Raw genomic sequence first — 18,853 nt, 5'->3', positions numbered from 1 at the left:
CGGCCGGAACGATTCCGGTTGCTGGAAATCGTTTGAAAGCGTAGCTCGCAGAGGAAGCCGCTAGAATTCTTTCGCTCGAAACAGACATCGCAGCGGAATCGTGAAAAGTATTATGAAAGCGGCTGAACGCAGTTAGGAAATGGACTCTCGCTTCGCGAACTGGTCCGAATTACGTTAATTACTTTACCGAACGTCTTGCGGCAGGACGAAGCGAATAGCCGACGCGGAGGGCGCGGTCCTTTCATAATGGCTCCCTTCACCGTACCATCCGTTCATTGTTACTGTCGATGCTATTGCGTGCTTATCCGCCGACCTAAATTGCTTCGACCGGATACGAAGGACCGGTCAGTGACATTGACTGACGTCGAAACGCGGAAACACGTCGATAATTATGCCCTCGGTGTCGGCAGGCACCACCGCCGCGGAATTAGGTTGCCACGCGGTTCGTTCGTAGCTGCGACTTTACGATTCGACCGTGTTATCTTCGTTATCGATGCCAACGGTGGTGCAACGAGGCGCCGCGGGCTGTCGCGAGAAAGAAAAGGTTAATCGTTACGCTTCGGGGGGTGGAACGTGCACAAGCCTCGATGATTAAGACCTTTCACGATACGAGGCGATAACGAGGCTCGCGAATTTCGACGAAAATTTCCGAGAAATTTGTCCGGTGGAACGAACTCTCATCGTTCTCGGAGAGTATCGCGAGGGAGGAGTTTGCCGACGGGCGGAGGAACCGATCGATCGTTGAAGGGGCGGCCAGGATGAAGGGAGGCTCGTTGTAACTAATAGATAGGTAATTAGCGGATAATGAAGTAGCTTCCTGTCGGGTGAAAAAATGATCGATCACCGGGATAGATCCGTTAACGATCGATCGAACCTTTGTTCTTTGGAATGGCGATCAAAAGGAACTTATTACGCTTATTAAGCCGACCTGGCGTTTGCTCGATACCGTGAACGGCTTAGCTCGCAAACGTCGTCGTCGGTGCCTGCGTGTGCCGTTGGACCGCGTCGCTCGTCAATGGCCGTCCGCCTTTCGCGACCATTCACCGCGAAAGCAACGACCACGAACGAGATCCGTCGACTCCTCTAATTACACCAATAAGATAATTCCTCCTTTCAAACGATAGAAGGAAAACCAACCGACGTTCCTCTACTTTTCTTTTCCAGGTGCCGAAGATGTGTTCAGGTTTACGGGGAACGAGACGCACACAGACTACTTTCGGCTGGTACTCCGGGACGGGAACTATCTTCTGGTCGGCGGAAGGTAAATAGAGGATTCATTTGGAGCGAGTGCTTTAATTAAAGGACCGCTTCTTCTTCTCGTTCTTTGCTACCGGTTCGAGAGCCTACCGCGATCGACGCTCGCGCGCCTCTCGATCTTTACGTGTACGGACTAGTTTCACCGGGAAATCTCGTTTCCACGCTCTTCTCTCTCCTCCTATCGAGTTTCGTCTTCCTCGGATTCTCTTCTTTCCGACGATAAATTCTCCGAGACCGGCCACGAAACGCTGTTCCACCCTGTTAATGAGATCGTCGAACTTTATTTAGAAACTTCTTCGCGCGCTTTATTTTACGAGCCCCTTCGAATGTGAAGCGGCGAGGAAGCGCGACTTCTTGCGAACTCGCCGCTGAATTTCTTTAAAAAACTTTCTCCCGCGGAATCCAGAGAGAACGCAATATGTAATTAAAACGCGATATACATCGGCTGCTGGACGCGAAATCTGGAGCACGAATCTCTCGCGAAACGCTTTGCTGTTTGGCGTCGAAGGATTCGTCCGGTCGGTGGTTCCGCGTTTCCCTCCACTCGCCAACGTTGTACGACGAAATCGTTATGTACCGAGCCTCCTTAACTCCGGTTTGCCGTCGAATCCGATTCCCATCGATTATCTTTCCTCTCGAAAACGAATCTTCGCTCGATTCCACTCCGTTCGTCCGAGAGAGATAGACAGACACAGAAAGAGAGAGAGAGACGGAATGAAATCGGTTGCTGGTAGGTCGTGACGATAATTGGGTCTACCTCCCGTGAACAGATGCGAATCGATCGTGTCATCGTTGATCGCTCGTCGTTGTCGCCGTCGTCGGTAGAATTACGTTAATTGCTCGATCGATTCGGCGAGTGTCATCGGGTTAGGTTTTTCTCTCGATATCGATGGGCCCGGTTCTACTACCGGGATAGGTTAAATCGCGCGCAAATGCGAGCTGTCGCGAGACAACGGGGAAAATTTGCAGCTCGAGACCTCTCGGAATATTAATCTCGAGCCGACCGCCATAAATCTTGGTCCGTGTGTAATAAACGGATCGGGACGGCGCTCGAATCTCGTCGCGGTTCCCGTGGCTCTCGGCCTTTCGATCGACTTTTTTGTCGTCGACTCGGTGCGCGGTGGGACCGACTACATATCCCGAGAAGCCGGAGAATCTGCGCGCGATAAGCGAACAAAGTAAAGGGACGCGAAAGCCTCTCGGTGCCACACGGTGATTAATGCGCGATCGGAAGTATCGCGTATCGAAAAAAGTTACGGATCGCGCGCGGGAAATAGGGAAATTCTCGGAGGAGGAGAGATACGTTGGAGAATATTCGAAGGAGCGGGGTTCGTTTCGACGAAAAGGGACCGTGAGTCGAGATTCGCGAGCTTCTCTTTTCCCATAAATTCCCCGTAAAATCCTTTACTTGGGCGAACTGGGTTTCGCGTCTGTATTATCGGTGGCTGTCTTTTAAAATTCCATTCATACGACGACGTTCGATGAACGCTTAAAGCGGAAAGCTCGATGCGGCAACGAGAATTGGTTGCGCGATTACCGAACCCCGGAGTTCGATCGCGAGCCCGAGTTCTATTTGCCGAAGGAGCCGCCGCGAATAGAAGCAAATCCAGCTTGAAAGCGTATTCATTCGCGGCAACATCTCTTCTATTTCAGAAATCTCGTGCACAATCTGAGCCTGACTGATTTGACCGAGCAACAAAGGTTGACTTGGTACTCGACCGACAGTGACGTGAAGATGTGCCTGGTGAAGGGCACGCCCGAGGAGAATTGCCAGAACTACATTCGCATCCTCGTCAAGACGGACTCGAACACGTTGCTGGTGTGCGCGACCAACGCTTTCAAGCCGATGTGCCGCGACTACGGGGTACACCCCGGCAACTATACGATCCTGAAGGAGAAGGGAGGCCAGGCGATGTGCCCGTACGACCCTCGTCACAACAGCACCTTCGTCTACGTAGACGGAGAACTTTACACCGGCACGGTGGCCGATTTCGCGGGCATGGATCCCATCATCTATAGGGAGCCGCTGCAGACCGAGCAGTACGACTCCAAGAGCCTAAACGGTGAGTAAATCCAGGACGTTCCTTTCGTTTTTCTTCTTAGCGATCGATCGGTCGACCCGGTCGTCGCTTCCGTCGCTTACGTAAGTATGTCGTACGTCGGTTTAAAGCGACTGTGTACCGCCGTCGAACACGCGGCCGTCGAACGAGAAAAAGTAGATTGTCCAGATAAGACGAGTGACGCGTGCAAGCAAGCAGGAGAAAGGTAATCGGCCGCGTCATCGATGAAATTAAAAAGCCGTTAGACGATGTTTCTTAGGATCTGGTCGGGTTGATACGGAATGGGCAAGGGCGTGGATGACGAATCGGAGGCAGGCCGGTCGACGTTAACGCGCGATTAAGGATTAAAGTATGAGAAACGCGGCCAGGCTGGATATACGTGGTAAGCAGGTGGTGTGTTCTCGATGGTGGAAAAAGGTCGGTAGGGCAGTAGCGGGCAAGAAAGAATTTATCGCTCGGTATACTAAAACGTTCCTCGCGGCTAACGATGGGGAGAACCCTTTACTCTCTCCGCAGAAAAAGTTTTTCCAAACGAGCGAGAGATTCCGGAAGAAAGTTGCTCGCTCGAACGGGTTAAGCGTTTCGGCCACGCTTCCTGGATAATAACGAAACGACCATCCGCAGAAAATTCATTGGCATTCGAAATGCCGGTTACACGAGCTATTTATGCAAACAGTGGTTTGTTGTACCGTGCAGCTCTGTTTAGTAGAGGGTCAGCTAGGCTGGTGCTTCGCGCGCCAGTGCTCGGCATATTCGAATGCAGATCCGAAAGGGCCGCAAGCTGCAAGCCACACGGATTCGATATTTACTGCAGAAGTTTTCCGTTGGACTTTGAAAATCGCGGTTCTGCGAATTACGGGACGAAAAATTATGGAAAACGGCGCTGTGCGCCAACTACCGGCTACCGGCTTTAATCCACACGATGTAATTCCGAGATTAACTGTGCGTGTACGTTGGATTCCGTAACTCGCGCAGCGACGATATTATTCCACTGCCCTTCCATATCTGTATAATGACAGAAGTCCCTGTTCGCCCCGGACGAAACACGTCTCATGGTACCACGTCGTCGATGGGAAATTTTAATCCGGATAAAAGACCTGTCTGCTGGCCCCTGTCCGCCGGTTCAACGACTCTTCCTCCAGCTGTTTTTTCGTGGATTGCTATTATTAACTGCTTTATCGGGCGTGTCTCGTACATTTCGCCGTCCAACTAGCGTCTTTTTCCAGCGCCTCGCACTCACGCTCCCTCGCATCAACCAAACATCTACGATGCTCGGCGAGGAAAAACGAAGGGCGAACGAGAATTACGGTTCCCCTGCGAGTTTGCCGAAAGGTCGAATTTTTATTCGGAACGGTCACCGAGCGGGAAAGAATTATAGTTCGGATACCGAGGGATGACGCGCGAGCTCATTGGCGAGGTAGAGAGGAAACGCGGGACGGGACTTTTTTACGAGAACGACGCGACGTTTCGATTGCGAGAAAAGTCGGGAAGGAAAAGTAACTGCGGGAGGAAGAAAGCGAACGGTAAACTGCGTGTGCGTCACCTTATTCCACGGTTTCGCTCGTCCGCTCGAGTATTTTAATTGAACGGTGTACGAACGCTAATCAAGTTTCTCCGGCCGCTGGATAATATTGATTTTCCCTTCGTTCGTTGAAAATTCAACTCTCTACCGACCTCTCTCCGTTTGCCTCGTTCGCTCGCGCTGACCTTTTCCTCTCGCTCGTCGCTCGAAATTCTCGTTGCTCGTTGCCAACGCAAAACCGAAAAGTTTTCGCGGAAAAAATGCAAAAAAAAAAATGCAACAAAAAAAAAAATAGAAAGCGCGCTCCATTGCGACGATGAATTTCTGTTTTTGCCGTGAAATAATTGCTACATCGTTACTACTTTCAGCCAAACGATCATCGAGAGCCTCCATAGCGACTAGCGCGCGTTGTCGAGTACCATCCGTGATTTTCATCGAGCCGGCGTCGTTTCACGGGTATCTAACGTCGGACAGTTTTCTAATCGTAAAATGCATCGCAGCGGGAAAGGAAGACGAGGCAAAGAGTGAATAGACCGACGACTCCTGATCTCCTCCTCTGCTTTCCCGCTGCAGCTTTCGCTTTGTCTCGATGGTGACGCGGTAAAATGCATCGAGAAAGAAAGACAGCTGGACGACGAAGTGGTGTGGTAGATGAATCGGCGGCGGTGTAAAGCGGGACAGAGGGAACGACGGAAAATTTATGGGCTGGAGCGTGGCGGGTCGGTCGGATATACCTACGTGGCGCGCGAGATTAATATTACTTTATGAATCCTAAGAAGCTTATGAAAACCCTGTCAAGTTAATAAATCGATAAAGTTTTCCCACTTTATCGGACGCTCGTGTACGCGAGTCGGTGCGACTGGTCCCAAGAGCAAGTGAGTGCGCGCGTACGTGTGTTTGCGGCGATAGTAAAGGGGAAGGAGAAAAATTGAGAGCGGAAGGAGAGATAGGAAGAGAGAGAGAGAGAGAGAGATGCAGGGCGTCGTTCCAGCGCGACACCGCCGTTCGAATAATCGACGAAATAAAACGGTTCTAGCGTCTTCGCGGTTGGCTTATTGCCCTGCTCTCGCCGCGGTCTGGTAGACGTCGCCGCGTCCCCGTCTTCTTCCTTCTCCACCTCTTCCGTCAGGCTTTGGGAAAGTAAAATTGATTTTTACGATTTGCCCGTTCACGATCGTTGGAAATCTGGCCCCTCGTTCTCCCAGACGATGCCGAAGTGGATAATGATTTTTTAACGAGGATCTGATGTCGCCGCCCTAAAACAACGCCGGATTATTCTTCCGATCGGGGCTGCTCGACGAGCGGCTTTCAGTCGATTTTTCGAGGCCACCACCCATCGGCTCCGCTTACCCTGTTCATTTTTTATTCCACAGCAGATAGAGAGAGCGCGCCGTCTATATATTTTATCGTAGCTCGGTCCATTGTACCGATTCGGCCGGTTATCGCGTTCGTTTATTCATAAGAGAACTTTACGAGCGCCGTTTGCCGCCGGCGTACATAACCATGGTAACAACGTTGTAATACGCGCGCGTTCTAATTGCAGCGCCAAACTTTGTCAGCTCCATGGCCCAGGGAGACTTCGTCTACTTCTTCTTCAGGGAGACCGCCGTGGAATATATCAATTGCGGCAAGGTAAGTGGACGTGTCGTTGCTTTGATCGCGGTCGATCGATTTCGCTGGTTCAGCGACGTTCCACTGACGTCCGAGTCTCTAGAATGAAATTCCTCCGCGAGCTGTAATCGATGAAAATTTTCACGACGATCATCTACACCGGAATTTCTTCTCGAACGGCGCGGGGAAATTTGTGACCGCGTGGCACGTCCTCCGCGCTCGAATTTATCGGCAAAAGCAGCGGCGTGCAGCTTCTCTCGCGACGCGATCGCCTACGACTTGGCGAGGACGCGGCTGCATCGATGCATCCGACCGGTCGAACGTTATCGGTTCTCGATTTTATCGAGCAGTTTGACCGCTGCGACAAGAAACGCGACGACCATTTACACGTCTATTCTCTTCTCCTTTGCAGACCGTCTATTCTCGCGTGGCGAGAGTCTGTAAATACGATCGAGGTGGTCCGCATCGATATCGCAATAGGTGGACCTCGTTCCTAAAGTCCCGTCTCAATTGTTCCGTCACCGGAGACTTTCCTTTCTACTTCAACGAGATACGTAAGTACAAGCTTCTGGTACGGTTAACGCGATCGATCTTGGTCCATCGTGCTCACGGACGAACATTGTACGCGGCTTCGACCTCGAGATCGGAATCGAGGCACTCGAGATACCTCGTTCGATCGGACGTCAACCGCGACGTCATTGATTTTAAACGGCGGCACTTAGACGCCGGAAGGGTCGAGAAATAAATTTTCAGTAGGATTCGCTGGCACGCTCGTAAACCTGCGCGGATGCGGCCGAGGTCGCGCGAACAAAGAACCATGGAATTACAGCGCGCGTTATTTGCAGAATCAACGACGGAACTGATATCGGGTCAGTACGGCAATAAGTCGGCGCAGCTGATTTACGGCACGTTCACTACCCCGGTGAACAGCATCAGCGGCTCGGCCGTCTGCGCCTTTTCCTTGCAAGACGTCACCGACACGTTCAAGGGTAACTTCAAGGAACAGAGCGCCATCAACTCGAACTGGCTGCCGGTTCAGAGTACCAAGGTTCCGGATCCGAGGCCCGGCCAGTGCGTCAACGACTCCCGATCTCTGCCCGATCTGACCCTCAATTTCATCAACACGCACTCCCTCATGGACGAGCTGGTGCCGAGCTTCTTCGGTCAGCCTATCGTCATACGCACCAGTTTCCAGTAAGTCCAGCAAATCCTCCTCGTTCGTCGATACGAATCGACGAAAGAGTATGGTCGCGCTAACGGATTTCTCTTCCATTCGCGCAGTTACAGATTCACGCAGATCGCCGTGGATCCTCAGGTGAAGACACCCGGCGGCAAGACATACGACGTGTTGTTCATCGGTACGGACAATGGAAAGGTGATCAAGGCGGTGAACGCCGAGTCGGCGGACACGCACCTGAAGGTCAGCCCTGTGGTGATCGAGGAGATCCAGGCGTTCCCGTCAACGGTGCCGGTGCGCGGCATCAAAGTGGTGAGAGCCTCGCAGGCCGGCGACGGCCTCGAGGACGGCAGGCTGGTCGTGATCGCCGATAGCCAAGTTCAGGCGCTCAGGCTACACCGGTGCTACAGCGATAGGATCTTGTCGTGCGGCGAGTGCGTGGCCCTGCAGGATCCGTATTGCGCCTGGGACAAGGTTGAGGGCAAATGCCGGGCGCTGGTCGGGCCCGCGGCCACCGATGCGAGCAGATTTCTGCAGAGCGTGGCGACCGGACTGCACGCCTCGTGTCCACCGAGCAAAACTTCGAACAAGGACGCGAGCAGCGTCGGCGCCATCTCCGCCAACCAGAACAAATTCCCGCAGGACTCGATGATACCGAATAAGGAGGGTCAAGGCGGGGAGATCATCAATATCATGCAGGACGAGGAACAGGACAATTCGGGTAAGAGCTGTTTCCAGGAGACGAGACGAGTTCCGCGTACGAATCCGTTCGATTTTCTCACGATCGTATCGTCGCAGGTCCGGAGGTATCGGCGGCGGACTCCCCACCGCCGCAGTATTCCGTAGAGACCCTGGTGATGGCCGTGGTAGCCGGGGCGTTGGCAGCTCTGTTGGTCGGCTTCGTCGCAGGCTACCTGTGCGGCAGGAAATGTAGAAAAGACGAGGACGATAATCTGCCGTATCCGGACACGGAGTACGAGTACTTTGAGCAGCGTCAAAACGTAAACAGGTAAGCGACGAATATATCCACCGGCGACCAGTAAACGGAGAATACCGATGATCGGACGTGCATTTCTCTCTTTTTTTTTTTTTAATATCGCAGCAGGCTAGCACCGGAGCCGAAACTACTGCCCCAGGAGGAAGTGACGTACGCGGAACCGGTGCTGGTTCCGCAACCACCGAAGCTTCATTCGCCGAAAGGGACGATGCGAAAGCCGCCACCGACACCGACGGAAACGCTGTTCCAGTTCCCGGACGGGTATGGTTTCCGCGGGCCGAGGGACAACTTCGGGACCCTACGATCCCACCAGGGTGACGCGTATCGACGCAACGATGGGTTCGCGACCACCCGCAGCGTGAAGAAGGTTTATCTCTGAGAAACGAGCGAGGAGGGAGGTGGCCGTCACCGGAGCTTAGGACGGCCAGCGCGCAATCGGCACAACGCGACCACAGCGGCCAGGAGTAGTCGCGCTGTGACGTCCGGGGGACAGTCGAATCGCGAACTCGCGGGCCCGAGGGCGCTTGAATCGCCTTCGCCACCCTCGAGCGTCTCGTCTAGTTCCCCGTCTCCTCCCTCCTCGTCACCCTCGCCGACCCTCGTACCGATCGCCATGAGCGGTGGTTCGCCACCACCGCCGACGCCGCCCTGCAGCTACATCTATCGATCATAGTCGTCGTCGTCGTCGGCGTCGGCCTCCTCGCCGCCGCCGTCGTACTCTGCTTCTTGTTACGCGACGCCAGCAGCAGGGACACCGTTCTACAGTCCCGCTGCGCGTTCCGATCCTGTATAGTAGCGTGTGAGCGCTCACTTTCCCTGTTTTCGTTACCTTTCGTTGCGCGTTCCTTGCGTTTTCGCTTGATCCTCGGTTGCCTTTCAGTCCGTCGGAATCGCCGATACGGGCATCGGTCGAGTCTACTACCAGGATTACCGAGTATCGTGTCGTCGTTCGACGACGATTCTTCTCTAGGGAAAGGACCTGCTCCAGCAAGAAAAGGTAAAGCCGGCCGTGTCGATCGAGCTCGGTAGTCGAGGCTCGATCGTGCTATAGATGGTGCGTTGAGTCGTTCGCAATGGAACGTCGCGATCTCCGCCGTTTTATCGATCGATTCCCGAAAATCCACGCGTAGTATTATGGCAAAGGTTACTTCTCGTGAAGTCAATTAAAAGAGACTATCGTCGGACTCGACTTGCGATTTTTCTAATGTTGTAATATTTAACGCGAGTGTTTGACAGTGCCATAATTGTTCGCGTAATACTACCGCGTGCCTCGAAACTAAGGGATGTTCGCGCGAGACCGCGCCACGCTCGTTTCGTCTCCGTCCCGTTCGACAGAGGGACGAACGATCGGATTCTCTCGATTCGACGGCGGACAGAAAGCAGAGAGGGGAAACGAAACGAAGAAAAGTGAATATATATGACGTTGGACTTTAGTCGTCACGGCATCGTGCCATAAAACGTTCGATCGTTTCCCGTAAAATCGCGGAGATCGCCACGTCGCCTTTACGATGCGTCGGTTAATCAGCAGAGACTCTCTTTAAGTGACTGATAGTTTGGCGAAACGGAGTTATCGCCGAGAGATTATCACGGCCGATTTCTAATTTTATCGTACGTTTCGGAAACGCGCGTTTCACCACCTGCACATATACGTAAAATACAGAGAGCAAAGGGGAATAGAGAAAGAGCTAGAGAAGAACAAGTATGCGTGAGAGGTGTCTGAAAGTTAACAGAGAGAAAGAGGTTAAAGAGGGAAGGTAGAGGGAGAGAGAGAGCTAGCCATGGAGAGAGGAAACGAAAGAGGCATAGAACTTGTATGTAAATAATACACGTATATAAAAAGAGAAGAAACAAATAACATATACGAAGAAGTTTAAGAGTTCTATGAGCTGCAGATGCGGAAAGGGAGAAACGAGAATCAGTCCATCTAGAACCTGGGCCCGATGATACACGTAGAAATCTATCTTAAAGTGCTTCTTATTTCAGTGTGTTTAGAAGTAACGCGTATGTGATATATATTATATGACGAGGTGTTTTCTAGAAGTTGAGAGAAAGGAGGAGAGAAAGCGAAAGAGCGAGAGCGATGGAGTAGGTGCGATGGACGCGGCGATGAACTCGACGATCCTTTGTTCACAAGAATTCACCGCTGCGCTTTCACCAACAATCTGGTCGTGCGTTTTCGTGAAAAATTTGTAAGATTTTCCAACGCGTTTTGTCCGACGCTTCTACCTTCGTTACATTCGTCCCTCTCTCTTCCTTTGCGTTCCTGTCTCGTCCCCGATCGTCGAGTATATAACACCGATTCTGTGAACAATCGAGCGAGAGTGTCACGCCGCCTTCGTTCGTTTTTTTCGTTGTTTTCTTTGTTCTTGTTCGACACGCACACTATCACACCAAGTACACAGGACAACGGACTATAGCGCGTTTGTTACGGCGTTTTCTTATCGCCGATCCGTATCGGTCAGCGATCCGATCGATCGGCTGGTCTTTTTCGATTGAGAAACGAAGGCTCGCCCGACACACGCCCCCCACTAAAACGGTAAGACTGATAAGACTCCTTGGCCGGGCGAGCCCCTCCATCCGTTTATCGTTGTTAGAGTACCGTTAGATCGGCATCGACCAACACGGTTTCCTTTGTCGACAGTACAAATTTTCATCGCGTTTCGTACACGATACAAGTTGGTCTTGTTTCACGAGCAGGCAACGCGGGCGCCCCGCCGCTTCTTTCCCTATGCTTGAGAACAAACAAAAAAAAAAAAAAAAAAAAAGAATCAACGCGACGGCCTGTGCGGTTTATCCACGTTCCTGGCAAAATACTGTCGTTTGCATGCGTCCGAGAATCTTGCTAGAAGGAGGAGGATACAGGGCGCTGAGCATCCTGCGCGTGAAACGACAGGACAAGCTGACAAGAGAAAGGGGACTCGATTTACACACACTTACATTACATGCACAGGCGCGTGCGCACACACACACTTATACACACACACACACACACGAGACGTAATACACGCGTATACATAAATACAGAATCAGACGCGCGCGCATGTTGACGCAGAGCGCGGACAGCCGCGCGTTTCAAAGCTGCCATGTATTATCGACCCGACACTTCTCGTCGTTGCAAAATATCTAATTGTACCTCCGGTGTAGGTAGCGTATTTTTAACGGCTTGTTTTCACTTGGGTCGGTCGGAGGGGAGCGGACGTTTTCTAAGTTTGATACGATATTAAACGAGTTCGCGCTTTATCCGTTTAAGGTTCTACTAAATCCTTTTTCGCGAATGGAAGACTCAGGCACGATACCAAAGATTATTACTTATAACTAAGCACACCGTTGCTCTTTGCGACGGTGATTGAACGTTAGAGGCGCACAAAATAACAAAAAGAGAAAATATGAAAAGAAGCAACGTTTTAGGGATTGCTGACCCCTCGCACAAAATCGGACGCTCCCGAAGTTAACGTTTGAATGCAACGCGCTCGAACAACCTCGAACCGAACGGACGGTTCTTTTTCTTTTTTTTTTCTTTTCTTTTCTTTTCTTTTACCCTTCTTTCGTCTCTACTTTCGACGCGCGCGCGCTAACGTTCGTTTACTGATTTTTCTATCGACCGTTAGCGAATCGCAACGATTCCTTCCTCCGTTGACTTCGTTGCCGCACGTTATGTGTTCATTGCGAGACTACGAAACCCAATCGGTAGCGTCGTTTTATAAAAACGCTGTCGCGTTTCGCGCGTCGCTCGAATCACGATATTTCGATTCGATTTCTCAATCGAAAGAGGGGTGAAAGAAGGGTTCGACGAGCTTTTCAACGACGGCGTTGACGATCCAGCAATCGGGGGACACCGAGGTCACGATTCGAAGAAGGCGAAGGGAGAAAACGATCGAATCGCGCACGACGTTGGAATCAAGTAATGCATGAAAGGATGCGAGAGGAGAGAAAGCGTCGCGATCGTTGCACGTTCGGAGATATTTTTCGTGACGGGGATGCCGAGTTAGCAGCGTGATGAAACAATAAGAGGAAAATGGCAGGGATAATTGAAGGAGGGGGAGAGAAAGAGAGATTGAAATCAGAATTTTATGATAATCTTAACGATATTATAATCGAACGTTGATACTTGTAATAAGAGTTAAAGGGACAAAAATAGGGAGGGAGACGTTAAAACAGAGATTCGTGTTAAACGTGTTCAAAGGAACTCGCGCGTTCGTGTTGTTTAAGCCAATAAGGAACGGATTCCATCCAAGATAAAAAAAAAAAAACAAACAAACAAAAAGGAAGATTGATTCGCGATGTCGCTTGTTGCGTGAACGACGTTTCTTTTTCTTTCTTCAGTCATGTTAATCGAATTTTCTACGTTGGAAAACGTGAAAATCGGATACGCGAGCGATAGCAAAAAATAGAAGTTTGGTGAAAATTTGCGTTGCCAACGCGTGGCGGCAGGCGGGACGCGATAATTTCATGCATTATTGTATTTCAATCGCTTAACGAATTCCATCATTTCCATAATTTCTATTCCCGTTTCTTTCTCTTTTTCCGTTTTTATTATTATTTCTTTTTACTCCTCTTTTATACAAGCGTATGGTTTATATTTAATGGGAAAGCGGAAAAACGGAATGGGAATAAGGTGAAAAGAAAGAGGAAAGATAAGGTAGGACGGTGGATGGAGATAACGAGAGAATGCGCGTGTGCTTGATCGTGAAAAGTTTAGCCAGTTATTACGATTATAAACTGAGAAAATAATTAGGTAGACATACGGGGTCTTCTCGTTAAAGAAGAAGCGCTCCGATTAGATGATCGCAGCATGTATGAAACAAGAGTTTGACGATGAAAGCTTAGACATAAGTAGAGGATTAGCGAACGGTATTTATATATATATATATATGAATATATATGTATATATATATATAAATAGATATAAATATAAATAAAAAATATATATATAGAACGCTTGAAACGTATATTAATATTATAACTTTTTATAAATATATTTTTCCGTCGAAGTCTAGCCTAGTTGGATACATACACGGTTATTAACGACTATTAATTTATCCGATCTGATTACTATATCGAGGATCTAGCGTTAATTCGAACATTTTAGACGTCATAGTTTTACATGATAGACGAAGTTGTACGAATTGTAAGTGGCTCGAAGGGAGATTGAAGGATGGCAGAGGAGCCGGAGAATGAAATGAAGAAATACATTAGTACCTAACGTTATGAAATTTAACTACTAGCGTTGAGCCACTCGTGGAAGGGTCGCTCAGCCGCTTCTCGATCATCCATCGATGGACGTTACCACGCGAAACTTCGTCGACGTTCGCGCTCGACGTTCACCTTTCCTCCCCGAGTATCTGTTGGACGTTCGGCGAACGTCGACGAAATCGTTCGCTCGCCTAGGAAAATCGATCGACGTGAGTGCCCGCGAAGCGACCAGTCGCCCTTTCTCGTGCTTTGTAATTAAGAAACAAAAGAGTGCGAGAGATAGAGACAGGCGTCGAAGAGTTAAAGTTAGCGAGTGAGAGCGACTAAAAGAGTGCGAGCGAGAAAGTGTGTCGAGAGAACCAGGAGGAACGAGTACGTTCATAATACACGTATACATAGACTTGCATATACACGAATCCTTCGTTTCGTTTCTATTCTTCGGTTCCCTTTTGATTTTTCCAAAGAAAGAGAGCGAACGAAAGAGAGAGATGGAGCGTGTGCGTGAGAAGGGCGCAAGGAGAACGTGAGAAAAAGGGTGAGAGAGTATGAGAACGAGAGCCCGGCACCAAGAATGCCCGGAATCCTCCTCTCCCCCAACCCCCGTGACAAAAAAAAAAAAAAAGAAAAGAATTGTAACGCGGCACGGGCTCTCGTTTTACGCGTACTGGTACACCAGCGAGCACTAATTACCACATGTAACGCTAATTAATAATTACCGATAACTACCAAGTAATAATCATACTGTTAACTAAAGTAACGAACGCGATCGCGATACTAGAGGATTTCTAAAGGGCGAACAAGATGAACACTATAGTATTTATCAACGATAAAGTAACGAGAACGTAACACGTATTTTGCTTCTTCCTAATACAGTGCCGTTTACGCTATTTTTTACTGTAACTGATAGAGAAATTCGGCCAAGGATGTGGCGCGCGACATTTCGGGGGCGAGCGTGCGGCCACTCTTTCAACAAATATTCGCGAGATCGTGCGATTCGTCAAGAGCAAGAGAGAGAGAGAAAGAGAGAGAAAGAGCGAGAGCGGAACCAGAGTGAAAGGGAACGAGTCGAGTTTCTATTTAGTCGGCTATCGTAAAAACGTGACGATGGTCGTGAAAAAAACCGTGACTCTGGATCGTTTTAACGGCGCGTGCGAACGCCCGACACACGGACCGATGACTCTCGTCGTCTGGGGGAGGGGAGGGCGAGTACAGAACCGATTAGTCGACGCGACAAACCCTTTGTACGCCACCGCGATTCCTCGGGGCGTTTGTAAAGATCGCCGATTCGTACAAGCTTCGATCTTGTCCAAGTATCGTCGTTTCGATCAATCGTTCGCGCATTTTCCCCGTTGATCGTCCTGGCAGTCGCGCATTTCGCATCTCGACAAGTTTCTGCCGTGTAAAACGCGTATAAACGTGCATCCACTGTCAATTAGAACGGAATCAACGGCATAATTTTCAGTCGTTCTATATCGCATGCTTTCGAACTCCTGCTCTCGTCTGTGACCTCTTCTTCCCGACGTTTTCATCACGCAGAAACGGGCTACAAACCGCGTCTAAAGCGGCAGAAACTCACGGACGTAGATGAGTCCTCCTCTGCTTCGGAAAAGCGTCTCGCTGTCACGGGCTGTTCCAGTTATACAAGTCGCGCGCGCAAATTTTATAGGCCCAGAGTCACGAACGTGGGGTAAAATAAAAAAGGATGGTAGGGCAGGGGGCCTTTGACTTAATTAACGCGCGTGATCGCGTGTCTCGCAGTAATTTATTAGTGAGAATGCCGTTCGAAACCGATCGACGAGAGGGTGTGAAAGAGAATGGGAATGCGTGAGTGAGAGAGTTTTACGCGTACGTGTGCGAAGAAGCGTGGTGAGAGAACGAGAGTAGTGAAAATTTTTTGGCGCGATATTTCGATGGCGCGAGAAATTCCATTTGTTCACGCGACTACCCGCCATGGATTCCGCCGTAGAGACGTTCGCGGGCAGCCGTACCGATTTTAAAAGAGTACAGTACCGGAGGAATGAATAACATTTAATAATAATATTAATAATACTAATAATAACGATATTGCATTAATACCGAAGGTATATTATTGCCGATAATTATATTGTAACGATACGAAAATGATATTATATATAATACTCTTTATAAACGCAGACAGGAGATGATTATGTAACGCGGTGAAGTACCGAGGATTATAGAGAGTGAACCGTGAACGAGAAAGAGAGAGGAGAAATGCACGCGCGAGATCGAGAGAATGAGACGAACGAATGGGAGGGAGAAACTGGGAGTGAGATTGCGACGAGACGAGAGAGAGAGAGAGAGAGAGAGAGAGAGGAAGGACAATGAAAGAACGATAAGTAGTCTTTTTCGCAGTAGGCTGATGGTAGAGACACGGCACGTCTAATATTAACAAACAAAAAAAAAATATAATTAAAAAAGTAAAGTAAAAAATATCATAACGCGAAAAAAGATACAGTAGTAATTTACTATCGGCTGACACGTAGTGTGAATGCTGACATAGGAGAAGCATGCTGGCAACGAGTGCTTTTGTGGATTCCGAGAGACGGATGTTTGAGAAGAGAACAAGATCGGCTCGCTTTCGTCATCTTTCTTCCGTGAAAACGATCAGCGCGTCGGCAACGAGATGCATCCGATCCGATAGTCACGACGTACAATCGCCACGTCGTCGATTCGCCGACGTAATTAAGAAAGGGAGAGATCCACGTTGGTATCGATGGCATCGTCGACGGCACGAACGAAATCGTTACCCTTAGCCTCGTTACGTCTAGCGACAATGAACGCGATCGATACCGGCGAAGATCTCGGAACGTCGCTCGCTTTCCTGGAAACGAGAGATCCGACGACAGTGGCGCAAGAAGCATAAACGAAGACGCGATGGAAAGAGGATTCGCTACCATTACCGTATTGCGTCTGTTATGCCTGACATAGTTCGCTATTAAGAAAAAGAGAAGGCAAGGTATTCGTGGTTGAAGGAGCTTACAGAGAGCGTAGAGCGGCGGGCTTTCGAACGGAAGAGAGCGCGCCGAAGGGAAAAGAAACGCGAAGGACGGGAATAAGGAGGATGCGAAGGCGAGCCAAAGAGGAAGATCGATCGCGAAGCAGGATTGCGAAGAAACGAAAGAGTACGAGGAATATTGCGAAAGAGCAAGTGAGAGAATGAGAGAATGCTAGAATAAGAGGGTGGCGAGCTAGGGGGAGAAAATGAAGAGGAGCGATTGTAGATTCGGAAAGTCACTTAGCCAGCAGACTGCTGTTCATAGTGCCCTGTTATAGTGGGTTCCCTAGGCAGAGCGGCAGAGACGCGATTAAAAAGCGAAAACAAGAGTGGCGGACAAGAGGAGAGAGGCAGGAGAGAATCAAGTTGTTGGTGAAGAGCGCGTGGATGAGGGCGAGGAACGAAATGTCGGGAATCGGATGAAATGCGCGTGGCCCCGACCAGCGAATACGCGGACGCCAGATTCTTTTTTCTTTTTCTTTTTTTCTTTTTACTATTACTTTTCTTAACAATAACGTGGGAATTTCGATCGAGGAGAAACGCGATCGTGACAACGACTATGTAGATTAATCGTGACAAACTCGCCGATGTCGCGACCTATATTCCTTGCTCGTGCCGTGAATCGATCCGACCTTTTTGCCCATCGAATCTCTGATGTCAGATATTTTCTCCCTTTGCAGTCGCGTTTCGAAAAGGTTGTTCGCGGAATCGCCGTGCCGCTCGATGCTCGAAGACAATGCGCAACGACCAACCTCGTTCACGAGCGATATCGTGCCAAGATGTGCGATATTATCGATTACCATTACCGCGACCGACTTTGGCACACTGTACGACCGTTATCACCGGCTCTCGCGTTCAAAGAGACGAAGCTCGTCGTTGGATCGTTGTATTCGATGATCGATCGGTGGCACGGAATCCGCGCGTTCGTATACTATTCGCGAATCGATCACGAACGAGGAAGGTATCGGAATCGTCGACGAAGCGTTCTACGAGTCTCTCGAGGCTAATGATGTTTTGAAGAAAGGAATCGTAGCTTGGTAATAACGAGGTACTCCGCTCTCTGCCCACGGGACCCTGATCTATTTTTCAGAATACGCTATTGTGATTATTACTATATGATAACATTTAAAAAAAAAAACACTAAAATCACAAAAAACACCTTGTACTATTGTTTATTATACGATTCTGACGATGATTATTTATAATGTTAATAATCTATATTAACGATAATTACCGCATTATACCATTATTATATTTAGTACTATTTAGAGAGTGAGGCTGCTACTATATTAATGAATTAAGTACTAAGTAACGGATTAAGTAATTCATTAGACTTTATATATAAATATATAAATATTACTAAACATACTCTTCGCGTCAAACTGCGTTTATCGGTTTTCTCTTCGTATACACGTTGATTTCCTATACATATATGAAATATATATATAAATATATAAATATAAATATACATAAAGTATCGAATAATCACAGTACGACTGCCTCTGACTCGATTTTCTTTTCCGGGCGCTTATTCAGTCGGCGTTACGAACGTTCTTTCGTTTCACCCATTTACATTCGACGACTACGTTATTTTATATATCGTAATAGACATAGACTGTACCACGAAATATTAAGTAAAAATAAATTTGATTAGGTAATACACCGGCGTTCCTTCTCTTCCTTGTCAACACGAGTTCCAGTCCAGATGCACCGAGTTCTTTGGATTTCATGGGATGCGCAGGAGCGAGGGTATTCAGATTGAAGAAAAATCGACGCAGAGAGATTCCATTTTTCTTTTTTTTTTTTTTTTTTTGTCCACCTTTATTTAATCGTAGCATATACTATTTCAAAGAGTCATAAGTACGATGTAGATAAAAAAGTACAAATATTTACAAAATACTGTAAAAAAGAAATGGATTACAAAATGCCTAGGGATATGAAACGTCGTGTAAAAATGGATCTTGAGTTCGCTGCTCGCTTACGCTTTTCTCACCGTGTATGACTAGATATTAGAAGTAAT

The 18,853-nt window shown here is 48.8% G+C and overlaps 1 protein-coding gene across 2 annotated transcripts in view; it reads left to right on the top strand.

The window, feature by feature from the left end:
- The window catches only part of LOC132910419 (semaphorin-1A), a 146,141-nt gene extending 127,648 nt beyond the window's left edge, over positions 1 to 18,493 (top strand). Inside the window, exons 3-10 of one of the 2 annotated variants that reach the window (XM_060966104.1) lie at positions 1,165 to 1,261; positions 2,911 to 3,320; positions 6,383 to 6,471; positions 6,863 to 7,004; positions 7,296 to 7,644; positions 7,732 to 8,348; positions 8,426 to 8,636; positions 8,733 to 18,493. In XM_060966104.1, coding sequence (XP_060822087.1) covers positions 1,165 to 1,261; positions 2,911 to 3,320; positions 6,383 to 6,471; positions 6,863 to 7,004; positions 7,296 to 7,644; positions 7,732 to 8,348; positions 8,426 to 8,636; positions 8,733 to 9,003 — 2,186 coding nt within the window. In that variant the 3' untranslated portion in view covers positions 9,004 to 18,493. Of the gene's footprint in view, positions 1 to 1,164; positions 1,262 to 2,910; positions 3,321 to 6,382; positions 6,472 to 6,862; positions 7,005 to 7,295; positions 7,645 to 7,731; positions 8,349 to 8,425; positions 8,637 to 8,729 lie in introns of both variants that reach the window. The other variant, XM_060966103.1, reaches the window with a different exon arrangement.
- The last annotated feature ends 360 nt before the right edge of the window (positions 18,494 to 18,853 follow it).

The sequence above is a fragment of the Bombus pascuorum genome, chromosome 9 (genome assembly GCF_905332965.1).
Source record: "Bombus pascuorum chromosome 9, iyBomPasc1.1, whole genome shotgun sequence".
Lineage (NCBI taxonomy): Eukaryota > Metazoa > Arthropoda > Insecta > Hymenoptera > Apidae > Bombus > Bombus pascuorum.
Note: the sequence above shows the minus strand (reverse complement) of the source record. Positions and strands in the feature narration are given on the sequence as shown.